We start from the raw sequence: 14,251 nt of genomic DNA, 5'->3' as shown, positions 1-14,251 counted from the left end.
TTCTGGTTTTCTTGCTGCTGTTGTTTTAATGGCGGAATGCCAGGCCTTATGCTCTTTGGTGAAATGGCAGTTCTAAGGCCAGCTCATGGATATGTGTTTTTTTTCTTTGTTAGCCGTTCAGTGGATGTAAAGAGAAGTATTTTCATATTTGAGTTACAACAAGAATCACTTGATCTCTCTGCTGTGGCTGTGCTGTAAGGCTGCAGTGTGCTGTCCAGGCAGGCAGTGCCACTAGCATGGGGATCCCTTCTTGCAGGGCAAAGGAGCAGATCTGCAATCTTCTCAAAATGCTCAAATGGAGACAATCATCTGCATGGAATTCTGGTCTTCTGTATTTTGACAACTTCTGTCATTTCTGTGATACTGCTGTCCCCAGCACAGACTATGTTATATGAGGGGTTTGACTATAAACTCACACAGGTTGTGGAGAATAAAATACCTTGTGAAAATGTGTGCAGATACTCTCCTCTCCTCTCCTCTCCCATATGGGTCTCTAATGCACTAGAGGGTGTGCTGAGGTGGTGGTTTGCAGCACCATTCTGTGAATAGAATAAACTCTACTTAGATACCCAGCCAGACTTAGAACCTGCACCCTCTGTGTACAGTAATGCTGGCAGGGAAATCTGCAGCTGAGTCATTGCAGCATCAAGGGGGCTGTGTTAAAATAGCTCTTGTATTTTATGTACAGAAACATGAGATCGCTTACAGTAGTTTGAAAGCTGAAGAAAAATGATTGTGTTGTCATAAAATAACTCAAGATATTTATAGATTGACTTATGTAGAAGGACTGTTTGCACATTGTGGGCTAGGTTGCAGAGTTACTTTGGATAAGTGCAGTATTTTGACTTTCACATCTCCTGTAGCTATATTAAATAAGTACAAAACCCTGAACATTATAAAATCAGTACGGTTAGAAAGGACCTCCAAGCTTCTTGTTTGTGATGTGATTTGTCTGTCTTCAGCATCCACATTCATCTTGTTAAGCATGTTATATTGAACTCAATATTAAAAAATTGTGGTGGTCTTATGGACACTGAGCCATTCATAAACCATGTCTTTTGGTTACTGAAATTTGCCCCTTTAGCCCCCTTCCTGAATTCTTGGATACTTATGTATGCCAATGCATGAAATATCAGTAATGATTATGTGGCCATTTCTAAAAATGTGGTCTGTTAAACCTGTCCTGAATGAACCAGTGTATAAGTAGATTTAACATTTACCAGGCAGATTTTTCTCCCAGCCTAAAAATGCTTGATAGCTTTTGGAGCTAGTAACTATTTCAGAACTTAGCTATATTTCATTCCACTCCTTGATGCACTTGTTTAACTTTACTCAGATGCATTGTGAGTTATATGTTTATCCAGGTAGTAAGATGGACTTTTGATATCAAAACTCCCTTTTCTTTAGCAGATTCTTTGCCTCTGATCCTTCAAATCAGCTCATCAGCTCCCTGCTTGATATTAACCCCAGTTCCATTATGTCTATTCCCTCTGCCAATAACAGGAAGCTTGCATAAAGAATTAACACTTTCTGGATCTACAGCATCTTTAAAGGGAGGGGAGCTCCAGAGCAGCAGCAGATCCTGAGGAGACACTCTATTTGACACAGACCATTTTCAAGGAGTTTGCTGTTCAGACTTGCAGGTTATCACAGGTCTGCAAATGCAGCAAGCAAAACACTGAACTTACTTATTTTGTTCTTAAAAATGTAGGCACCTCAATGATTTAGCTCATTTTCTTGTATTATGCCACTTCTATGTCTTCAGATGAGTAAAGGAAATGAGGAAGTTGCATATCTCTATACTACTGGGATGCTGTATTTCACTTAACAGTAAAAAAAGATCCAGGAAAGAAATAAAACATGGAATCACACTGGTAGTTGCTTTCCAGCAGCACAGCTATGTCCTGAGAGTGCTCACTGTGTTAAAAGGATCATTGCAATGCTTTCAGTAGTTCCTGAATGTCAGAATAATGAATCTTTAGTGTCATGCTCTGTTAAAATCAGTTTACAAGTAGTAAGGATGTCTGAATCTTCAGGTTGTTTGTGTGATTCCATGAGTAACAGAACTAATTTCAATTCCTCTCACTAGTTGGCCATGGGGGGCTGCAGGTTGCATTGCAGTGGAGGTGTTACACTAGGCTAAACGCTGTAAAATGGGAACATTTGTTCTTGCTTTCCACTATCATCAATCTTTCACAGTCATATCAGACCCCTAATGTATCAGCAGGCTTCCCAGAGCTACTGGTTAAAATTACCTTTGCTTTTGGTAGACTATGAACCTTCAAACCTCAGTGTTTTCAGCTGCCCCCTGTGGATTCTGCGAAGCCTCTTTCTGGCGCATTACTCACTGCCAGCCACTTGTGTGATACCTCAGAGCAGCAGAGGCACTGCTGCTGCAGCCACTGAACAAACACATCACTATTAAACTTCTGTTAGATGCATTCTGCCAACAAAGCATCAGAACATACTAAACCAGTGCTTTAATTAATGGATACAAAATGCAGCTGAATTTTTTCAGAGGTATCCAAGCTCACAAGTCCTTGGGGTATTAAAAAAAAATCAAGAGGCAAATAAAACAGTAAGATAATAAAAGTATGAAACCTGTGTCATTCCAAACACTTAGTTGCAGTTCTAATCTTAAGGTATCTGTCATTAAGTGCCCATTAAAATACTGATGTTGAGATATTAGAAAACAGAGTTGCTTCTGGATATTTTGGTAGTTATTTTGGCGTTGTGGTCTACCCATCTGCTTGCCTATATTGTTTCACAGGGAAAAGACCATTCTCAGTTGTGGGTGGATGCAAACATCCTGTGAGAGCAAATGTCTCCCACAGTACTTTCTGGAGTTGCCTTTCCCCAGCCTTTCTCTTGTTACCATTGGCAGCCTCAGTTCAGAGGTGCACTGGAAATCTCCCCCAGCATGTTTAGGGGACCAGATCCTTTGGAGGATACCACATGGGGACCTCTGTCTTTGCCTGTCTGTTGCAGAAGCAGTTTATATAGGTTTTCAGTGCTGTTTGCCAAGGAGCAGATCAGGTGAAATGATAGGTTACCAGCATCAGTGACGTGACCTGAGATGGGTGGTTCTGGGTTTCCCTATGTGAGCTGGGCCCTTCAAGTAGGAAGGTAACTCTCCCTCCTCCTTACTTCCACTGTCAAAACAAACCCCTTAACTTTTGGAAATTATTAGAGTAAAATTATCTGTCTTGATTACTGAAAGCTATTTAACCTGATTATTCAGATGTAGAAGTACTTAGATATTCACTGTATCTCTGTCTTCAGTATTCATACGGAGATCAATTCTGAATTAGCCTCATCTCTTGAGAAGAGCAGAAGTGAAACCAGATCATTGTGTTACAATAATATGTGAGGTTCATACCACAAAGAACAAAAATGAAAAATTGCTGATTTTAATCACTGATGGTGTTGCAAGATATTTGGTTTCAAAAACAAATCAACTTGAATTGACAGAAATCAGCTGGTTTTCATCATCAGGATTCAGTGCTTAAGAAAATATTCAAACAAAATTGAAATAAAAATCTGTATAGATCTGTGACTTTTTTGCTGTTAGACAGTCATTTGGGGGTGTACAGGGAGAAAGTTCAGAAAAAATGCACTAAAATTGCCATTACCATTATTTTCCAGAACTTCTTATTGCTCTGTCATACATGAAACCATCACTCAGCTACTTCCTTGTAATAACATTTTTTATAGAGCTGAAACATCTCTCAGTCTTTCTCTGTTCCAAGTAACTTGTGACACAGATGGGGAGGGTTTGATTAAAATCAAGGAGAGAGATGTTCTGGAGTATCCAACATAACTTTGCTCTGGGACAGACCTAATAAATGCTGGTTGTCAAGAGCAGACATTTCCAGAGCCCACAGCTCTGAGGCAGGATTAAGCTGTGACAGACACAGGTTTGGGAGCTGCAAAGCCCTTGTGGAATTTGGTGCTCCAGCTGATGGTTGAGTTGCCCTTAGGAATGTCAGCTTCTGCTGGGCTTGCTGGTTTTCCTGCCCTCATCTCTGAAGGGCCTGAATCTCAGGCTCAGCTTTCATTGCAGCTATTCAAAGTGCCTGTGTTTTTTAGTTTCAAAACCAGCTTTTTCAGATTTATATATTCTCAAAGGAAGAACAGACCTCATGAAAAAAAAAATTCAGCCCATGGCAGAGAATTTCTAGTGTTGTTTCTAGCCACAGTGCTAACAGTTTGGAAAAGTAACAGGGATGTGTGTAGTACCTGCCCTTGGTTCTCTTCAGGAGAAACAAATTACTTACAAGGTTCCTTAAAAGCAAAATTTGGAAGTGTTCAACAACTGCATAGCTCTGGTAATGAGCAGTGAAAATAAAGCTGCATTGGATGAAATAGATACTAATTTGTGTATTTTTGTTAAACTGAAGTGTTCTAAGTATGAGTTGAAGTTTTAAGTGTAGCAAAATGAGAAAGACGAAAAATATTCTTCTACTGGGAAAACAGTAATTTAACTACTGCATAACAACAGAAATTTTCATTCAAAAATACTTGTGGTTTTTTGCAGTTGGTACACCTTATTATATGTCTCCAGAGAGAATACATGAAAATGGTTACAACTTCAAGTCTGACATCTGGTCTCTAGGCTGTCTGCTGTATGAGGTAATACTGATATATACAGTGAACTTAGTAACACTCTTGTACTTCCCCCTTCCCCTGCCCCTCTCCCCTTACATAACTTAAGCATGTGAAATACTTTTATTTGTGTTTTACTTGAACTTGCCTTGCTACAAAGATTTTACAGCAATTTTTTTGAAGATTGGGCATGACTGAAGGATTGGTAAATGAATAATAGCAACATGTAAAATTGTTCTAGGTGTTTTCATGGCCCATGATGGTTATATGGTTATTTAATAAATGCATTGAGAAGTAGTAGGACTGATTTGAATATGTAAGTAATACTTCCAAAAACTGCAATATAGATACTTCAATACAAATTTCTTATTTTTATCAAGACTTTAAACCTAAGTAAAAGGATGAGAAAAGTTTATTGTACTTACTGCTACTAGCTTGAATGAATTGTCAATTTAACAACTTCTGCTGCACACATATGTAATTTTTCTGTTATTCACCTGTGGTGGCTGAACTGCAATTGTTTAGTTTCTCTGCTGGTACAGTCGAGATTGGTAGGTGACGCGTAATTTTAAATAATACTATATTTTGAGAAAATAAAAGTACAGGGCTCATTGAAATGGAGGCAAATGAAGGTGTGAAGAACGTGTTGGCTTCTTCTAAACCAAATACATCTTCAAGTTCTTTGCATATAATTTCTTGATTAGAAGAAGTAACACTTGTGTTGAATGATGCTGGGGGAAAAATGGTTCCATCAGAAGTGGCATCGAAGTCTCCCCAGTCGTGTTCCAGGTAGAAACGAATCTACTCAAGTCATTTTTTGTTTACCTGCAAGCCACCTGCCTCAGAGCGTCAGCAGAACTCCTTTAACGCACACTCAGCAGTATCAGCACCTCCTTGTTTGTTTTAGGATTGTGTAGAAGACACTGGCAGCCTGTTGAGGTTGGATGTTGCTGCCAGGTGAATCATCTCCAGTAATATTTGTTTACTTTCTAGCACTGACATGTTGCCTTGAATATTAAAAGGAAAAATAGCTATACTGCAAGTCTGCGGTTTACACATGTGTGTATAGCTGTTGCTTTAAATATTGGGGATCATTCAAGGAAGGAAGTCCAGCTGCTAGCAAGTATTTACAAGTTTGAATCCTGAGCTAAAACTTAATCCTGGATTCCTCAATACCGACCATGGCAGCTGCCTTGAATTCCACTGCTCTGCTTTGCACACTTGTGCAAGCCCTAAGGTAGCATTAAGGTAGATAAGCATTTTTCAGTATTACTATTTCTTTGCCTCTGGTTGGTTTACTTCAGGATTTTTTAAAATCTGGAAATAAATAAAACCTTTGAATTACTGTTATATATAAAACCCCCACAGTTTAAGGGTAATTTTTCTTTTATGTTATATGAAATTAAATTGCTGGATATAAATCAATATTACTTTTCTAAAGAATTTTTTAAACTTGCTGCCTTAATGCTGGTAGACTATATTAAACACCTATGTGAATATTACATTTTTCTTTGATGTGGTGGATAATCCCAAAATACCTAAATAACTCAGTCCCATTGATTAACTCAGCATCTTGAAATACCATTCTCCTTTGATTTTAGGTGTTTCACCAGGATGCTATTTAAGCCAATATGGGGTACTGTTTGTTTTCCTTATTGCAAGAATAAAATAATTATTTTATTATTTTATTGTTGATATATAGCTACAGTATTGGGCATTGTCTTCAACTATAGCTTTTGATTTCTTTTAGAAGTGCATTTAGTTGATTCTGCAACATACCAGATATTTGTGGTGGGTTTTCTTGTTTTGTTTTGGAAGTTTATCTTGAGAATTTATCTCTAATTTTGAAATTTCAGTTGTAGCAAATTCAAAATATATGCTCAGCATTTTTCTCACTTAGTCTTTTTTCTTAATTGTTGGAAGGTGGTTACTTAAGGCTCTTTAAGACTTGTGTGGACTAATGAATGGTGTTTTTTAATCTGTGCACTTTTGTGCTGGGTGTCTTTTTGTCATTTGTCTATTGCCTGCATCTTAGCATGTTTTATTATGTTGATTTCATGGTGATGTGTGTTCATATGTAGTCTGGATTGTCTCCAGCTTAATTGGAAAAAAGCTGTGGCAAGTTTATCACATCTCAGTAAATGCCTAATTGCTGCTAAACTCTTCAGTTACATTTTAATTTAGGTTTAAACGAACTTGTTTTTAAAAATTATTATTTCTTGTGTGTATAACAGTCTATTATTCAATGCTAACTGTGTGGCCAGTAAGATTTTGCAGAAGTATGTTTTAAAGTCTGAATTTTTTAGAGCCCCAGGTATTTCTGAAACCTCAAAAACACTACCAGTGGAGTTTTAATTGATATGCAACAAAGTAGACTTTACTAATTAAAATCAAGATGCTGTGCTTTTGCTACATGGACCTTTACATGGAAAAGTAGGTCTTACACATTTCCTTTTATTGTTCATCGTAGCAATTGCATCCTTACAGGGTTGTAGGTTGGTGGCTTACAGTTCAAAAAAAAAAAAAAAAAAAAGAAAGGGAAAAAAAAAGAGAGAGAGCGAGCTGCCACCAGCCCTGAAGACAGACAGTGGGCTTTCGTCCCTCAGACACCCCCAGAATACTAATCAGCAAAGTCAGACCCTGGAGGTCAGGGAGCAAGTCAATCATTCTAGCGATCGTCTCAGTGTGGAGGATCAAATTAGCCTGAAAAATTCAGCTGCTGGGAGGAGAGGGCGAGCAGCTGTCAGGGGCAGCAGCGAGATGCACTAATGAACCAGATGAATAGTGCAAAAGCTTGAAAATAAAAACAGGACAGTTGACATTTTTCATCTGTCAAAGCAGGAGATGCATGAAAATATAGTATTCCTGTTTTAACTCCTTAGGGGACATTCAGAATTTTTTTAACACTCGGCAGCATTCAAACAAAAGTACTTTTTAATGAACACCTAGAGTATGAAAATGAGTATCTGTGCATTTATTTAGAATTTCTGCATGCGTACAGACCCTGCAGTTGATTTTTCTTTTTTTCTTTTTTTTTTCCTTCTTTTCTTTTTTTGGTCTTCAGCTTGCATTTTTAACATTCTTTTTAAGGTAAGAGACAATGTCATGTAAATACAAAAATAAATATTATCTTAGTAATACAGATTGGGAGGAGTGTAGGTTGGAGCTGCAGCATAATACCTGTTTTGGGAGCTTTAAATTTTTTTATTCTTAGTTGAAGGTAATATGAAAAAGTACTGAACTATTTGAGAGCAAATAAATGAGAGATAAAATAAACGGAAGGGAATTTTGGTAATTCTTTTCATACATTTCCCCCAGTGATATTGATGCTTAGACATGAAAGAGTTAAACTTCTATCTGGAAGACCACAAGACAGATGAGAGCCATTTTCAGCTTGTCCTGTCCCTGCTGAAGCTCACTGAGTAGCACAGCATGGACTAGCGTGTTTCACACACACTCTGCCTGTCTGGGGAATGTACACATTGTCCTTCCAAAATCAAACTTATTAGCACATGTAGAAAAGGGTGACTGACTTTGGGGCAGCTCTGCACTCAGAGCAGCATTCATGCTGCTGCAGTTAAAAAGATTTCTTAGGCTTTGAACAGAACAGAGAGATTTTAAATGAATTTTTAAATTTCTAATCCACCTAGCCATGGCATTTGTTTCCATCTCAAGTGTCAAGTTGTAACATTGTCTGGAAATAAAGGGTAGGTTTATTAATGCTGTTTTTAAGCTGATCAATTACATAAGTGCTCTGCAACAGATTTTCTTAGTTTTGTATTGTAATTGTAGATTATTGCCATAGGTGCTGGTTCTGTGCTTCTGATGGAAGTTTGGGAGGTTTTTTTTTAAAGTATTTTTGAATAACATCCTGAATTACAAAGATTTTGGGTCTGAGATTTTGGAAGTACAGATGATAGCTTTTTCTTGCTTTCAAAACCCCCAGTTATACTGAAGTCTAGTGTCATGGCTATGGAAGGTTACAAAATCTGCTGTGATTATCTAGTGTTACCTACACAATGCATTGCTTTAGGTTAGATAATGTTTTCCTGTAAGTTACATGTTTTCTTACAAAAGGTCTTCTGAGGAAAAGTACAGGTTTGGATATTTTTGGTGTCCCTAGTGGTGCAAGGACCCTCCACTCTCAGCAATATTGTGAACTACTGAATTTCCCCTCATAGTCTGTTAATAAAACCCTAACATTATAAATAAAATCCCATTCAGATACTGCACTGTTATGAGGATTGTGACAACTATGGTTGTATGACATAGAATCAGTACATGCAGTGGTTATAAGGAATAGTTTTGGAACTTCTGTTATCATCACTGCAGGGCTCCCTCTAAGCAGAGCATTGAGAGTCATTAAGAATCACTTTTGATTTGTTACTATTACAGCTTTTATGACAAAACAGCTTTACTTAAAAATGCAAAAGAAAACTGTGCATTTTCTTTAAACAGATGGCTGCACTGCAGAGTCCCTTTTATGGTGATAAAATGAACTTGTACTCTCTGTGCAAGAAGATAGAACAGTGTGACTACCCACCTCTCCCTTCAGATCACTATTCAGAGGAAGTAAGTAATTTTCCTTTTCATGGGCTGGATCCCCAGTTTATGTAAGCTGGCACGCTTCCAGGGAAGTAAATGAACTTGTGTGATTTTATGTTATTTGCAGATTATGCCTATAAGTGTTTGCTTGTTGAACTCACTCAAATGTTGCTGTCAAAACAAGTATCTCATGATTTATATTTGAGGGTATTAACGATGGAAACGTCACACTGTTAGATTCCTAATTTCATTGGGCTTCCTTGCAAGTATGACAAAATGCTTTCCCAGAATGCACAATGATATGTTCCACATGCCAGGATGGGGTAGAGCCTTACATCTGTAGGGTGTTTTTCTAAAAACACAACTGTACACCTTTATGTTGCACAGTAAATTAGTGCACTGGCCCTGTTCCTCTAGGGGCCTGCATTAAAATAGATATAATGTGACTCAGTAGTAAAAACAAATTGTTCAGGTCCCATTTGTCTGCATTATAAAACTGGGATGTGCTGTTCAGTACAATTGAACAGCAGTTCTTTTGCAAGGAGTGGTTCTTGACAAGACTAAGAGTAAATTTCAGAGAAATACAGGCAGACATAATATAATTGAATTTGAACAATATACTCCTGTAAATCAGTAAACAATATACTCCTGTAAATCACTGTAAAACAGTGTTTGTTTTAAGCTGAGAGCTAACAGTTCTTACTGTCATTAGTGTATTTAAGGGGGAGTACTTGCTTTTATAAGCTCTAAAATGAAAAGAAACTAAACAAAAATATTTTTCTTAGTGTAACAGAATGAAAAAATATAAATGCTTGCTTGTTAATGTTCTGAGATGCCAGTTTTTTTAAAATACTTCGCCACTTTGAAAAGAACAGGGCAAACTGATAGAAGCTGTAAACCAAAGAACAGTTATTAGTAACCAATTCTAACTGAATTCAGACTACATGAATTAAAGATTACTTTGAAAACCCAAATAAACACAAGCACTGAAATACTTTTAATAAACATAAAGCATTATGCAATTTATAGAGTAGGGGTTGTAATTCTGAACCTTAAATTTTCTTGCATTCACAGACAGTGATTGGACTATTAATAAAAGATTACTGCTCAGTGTTTTGTTTTGTATTTATAGTGACAATTTTCCCCTTTTATGAAACCAACTGGACTTAAAAAGATAATTTGATGATGTTACAAAGGATGAAATAATGATCTATTGTGTAATTTATACACTCTAGCTCTGTGGGTTTGCCGATTAGTCATTTTACCTTGGCCATTTTTAATTATTATTTATTGTAGACTCTAAATATGGCAGTTCATCTAACCAACTTCAGAACTGGAGGCCTGGAAATACAGTAGGGTGTGAACAATAATGCAAAATGATAGCGAGAATGTCAGGGGCCGTTCTTTGTTGTGTCATTCATGCTGTCTTCCTTTTTCCATGAAGCACATGAATATTTCACATATCTGCATCCTCATCCTCTATTCTTCTTGACTAATTTTCAGACTGTCTGAATTTGCATTTCACATGGTAGCTGATTAGGAGATGCCGAATGCAGCAGCGAAGCCTCAGCAGGCGGTTTCCATGGTGACCTTCAGCAGTATTTTAATGATGATACCACTAGTGGTTCGTTGAAGTTGGCCTGCCTGCAAGGCTACTTCGCTGCAGCTGAGTGTGAACTGGGAGATGTGGATTCCTAGCCAAGGGGCAAATATCAAAGTCTGGCCCAGACAGAAGGTCTTAGAGTTTGGGATAGGTTTTTTCTTTTGCAAACACATGCAAAGCACCACATGTAACTTTTTATTTTTTCAAAGCAGACATGTACTTCTGCACCTTGGATAAGGCAGTTATCTGCAAAATACATGTAAGTTATTCTTAATGAGAGAATCAGAGCTATTATAGGTATTAAGATAGGTAAGAAAACAGTTTCTTAAAAGAAGCCATCAGTTATGGAAACTGTAATGGTAATATTTTTTATCTTCTGCTATGACAACTTGTGTCTTCACTAAGGTACCTGGAAAACATATATTTATTACCTATTGCACTATTAAACCATTTTTAGCTTGTATGAAAAATACTGTGTTGGCATGAACTGTAAAAAAGAGAAACAAACAAGTGTGATCTGTCATATTAGAATACTGTGCTAAATGTTTCACCTGTACTGGAAATATAGATGTCAAACCTTTAACCAGGTGGGAGGGATACTCAGTGTGCAGTAAAGATCAAGGATCACTGAATATTAAAACCCACTTCATTTTTTATGAAAAAGAATTTTCTGAAATTAAAACTTCACCGAGTGGATCTCTGCATCCTCTAATATAGAAGTGTAAATACTTTCATTATGAATTATAAGACAAGTACTTTTTCAATAGACTTTTTGTAAGTAGATTTTAGTGAATTTTAAGGTGTGACACTTTTTCTAAGTTTTGGAACCTCTGTAAGAGTAACGTGTTAGTAATTGTGTCACATCTGTGTCATCAGAGAAGAGTGTGACAGAAAGATGCACCTTTAGGAGGACAGATGGGTAATGTTTTTAAAAACCTTTGATTAGAAATCCTAATAGTCTGAGATGCATTTTCACAAAGTATTACTTCAGTGGTAGATACAAACCAAGTTTTTCAGATTCTTAATAACTTTGGATATCTCAATTTTTTAATATCCCTTAAAAACATCTGATATTCAGAGTCAGTAACTCAGCATTTACTGAAAACTGTTCTGCTTTTGGGAATTCAAAGCTGGGGCTCCCTTGCCACCTCCAATCAATACTCTTAAAATCTTGTCAGCTAATATTAGTATCGCATTGCTTTCATGATGAAGTTTTAAAATCTTCCCTTTGATTGAGGTGCATTTCTTCGAAAGTCCATTGCCAACCTCCTACCCAGATGTGAAAGCAGAAGGAGCCAGCAGGTCCACAATGGTAGTGTTAGCTGCCAGCAGGTCTTGAGGAAAGCACTCAGAAAAAGGCTTTGAGAAGGTTTTATTCAGAGTAAGAATGGTGTTTTGTGTGGTTTTTTTATCCAAACTTCCCTATATGAAAATTTCTCTATTTCAGCTGGCTAACAATGCCAAGTACTTGCCTGTCATATTTCTGTTTTTCCCCACTCCTCCTGACTTGAGTGATAATTATTTATTTCATAGCTGAAAAACCTGCTAAAGTTAAAGAAAGTGTGTCCCACTGCTCCAGTGTCAGGAGAAGCTCCAGGCTAAAGCCAGTCACTGTGTTAAGTGCACAGAGGAGGTTAAGAACAATAAGCAGACAAAGAAGTTTGCAGCTTGGGGAGGCAACAGGAGGTCCCTCTGGCTCAGTCTGCTCTGCCTCTTGGCCAGTCTGTGCCAGGTAGTAAAAAAATCACTTCTATCTCTAATGATAGTCTGATTTTTTAAACTCCCAATGCCTCTTCCCATGACATTGGTGAGCTTTTCTGATACATTGGAAATTTTATTAGTACTAGAGGGGCTGACAGATGGATTTCAGGTTTATTGAAATGGATATTCCTGTAAGAGTAAAGGATCAGTGCTATAACCAGTGCTATCCAGTGTCCCAGTTTCAGTCCTGAAATCTGTGTTCCCATGTAATTTTTCATCCTGCATAGCAGAAGTAATTCACCTTCTTCCAAGGGTTTGCTGTTCAGTTACAAGGCTCAAAAGAGCTCAAGGATTTTGAAATTACTCAGGAATCTACACTATTGTTGTAGAGTGTCCCAGGCATGGTCAGCTCAACATTCCTGCCTTACCAGTGAGATTCTGGACCTGCCAAGGGAAGAGGGGCATAGAGATACTGCAGTAATTGCAGTGACTGCCATTTAAAGAGGTCTGTGGCAAGGCTTCTCAAGTGCTCAACAGGTACATTTCTTGAAGATCTATTTCTGCTGCTCTGCAAATAGTATTGATAAACAGCTAGAAAAAAAACCAAGAGAAAAACCACTCTGCTTCCCCTCTGATGCTGGCTTTGTGGGTTTTAACCTGTCAAGGTCCTTTATGAAGACTGTTCACTCTGTGCAGTTCTGTTGAACAGATGGAAGTCTTCACAGAGAAATGTATACATTCAGGATTAGATGTATTTTGCAGATAAATTATACCTGTATTCTCTTCACAAAATGTTTGCTTATTTGACTCTAATTTCAGCCTTGATGGTGTTGGATGTTCTTCAGTCTTTCCTGTTTTCTGTGCAGGCTGTCTGAGGTGTTGCATGGCAAGCTCTCATCTCTGCTTACACTGTGCCTCCTGCTTACCCTGTGTCCCACCTGCTTCTCCTGCAGGAGATTGTTTGGCTTGCATGTTGCTATTACATGCTGGCAATTATTATTTCTTACAATAGCTAATGGTTTCCAGCATTCTGTTCTTCAAATGTTTGGGAGTTATTGCAGGCTAATAGTTTTTATTGCCACTGGCATTGTATTTTATTTATTGACTGCCAGAAGCAATATGATGGCTTTTATAACTCCATTAGTCAGAATATACTTAATGTATTTAAAATGCAAAAAGCATTTAATGCAAATCTTACAGATTATTTTCATTTAATACATTTCTTTTCAATCCGGTAATCTGACCACTATCTTCAGAACTAGCTCATTTTTAAATATTAAGCTCTTCTTGCTAAAGAATGGGATGTCTAATGACATAGATTTTATACTGTTGAATACAAAAATTCTGTAGATTATGTACAGTTTATCTGGAAGGGCTAATGGACAAAGCTTTATAGAGTGGTATGCTGTGCTTCTTCCTTAACTTCCGGAATTCCTATTCCTGTGCATTTCAATTAATCTTCAGAAAAGTGAAAGGAGTATAATTATAATTTAAAATCCTTCTTGTTCTTTTTCTAAAAAGCAGGAAGGAAATTCTCCAGTGGCAGGTTTAAAGAGGCAGCCTGCGTTACTTTTGAATAATGAAGGTGATGAAGTCACTTAGTTGCAATAATTACAGATTTTTTGCAATAATCCTACCTAGTAGTACGGGCTGGGAGACCAAACTACATTTGATGTATCTCCATAGAAGACTGGATCAGAATATGTTTGTTTGAGTGTCCTCCTCCCCCTCCCTCCCCAATGTTATAAGGAGGTCCAGGAGGATTTGGCAAAGCTATTTAAAAGCATAAAGGAAAAT

The 14,251-nt window shown here is 37.5% G+C and overlaps 1 protein-coding gene across 1 annotated transcript in view; it reads left to right on the top strand.

The window, feature by feature from the left end:
- NEK7 (NIMA related kinase 7) overlaps nt 1–14,251 on the top strand; it is a 59,987-nt gene that overhangs the window by 37,366 nt on the left and 8,370 nt on the right. Inside the window, exons 8-9 of the mRNA XM_005423711.2 lie at nt 4,538–4,632; nt 9,064–9,177. Of these exons, the coding sequence (XP_005423768.1) occupies nt 4,538–4,632; nt 9,064–9,177 (209 nt within the window). The remainder of the gene's footprint in view (nt 1–4,537; nt 4,633–9,063; nt 9,178–14,251) is intronic.

Source organism: Geospiza fortis, unplaced genomic scaffold, assembly GCF_000277835.1.
Source record: "Geospiza fortis unplaced genomic scaffold, GeoFor_1.0 scaffold229, whole genome shotgun sequence".
Lineage (NCBI taxonomy): Eukaryota > Metazoa > Chordata > Aves > Passeriformes > Thraupidae > Geospiza > Geospiza fortis.
The sequence above is the reverse complement of the archived record's forward strand: the minus strand, read 5'-3'. Positions and strand labels throughout refer to the sequence as shown.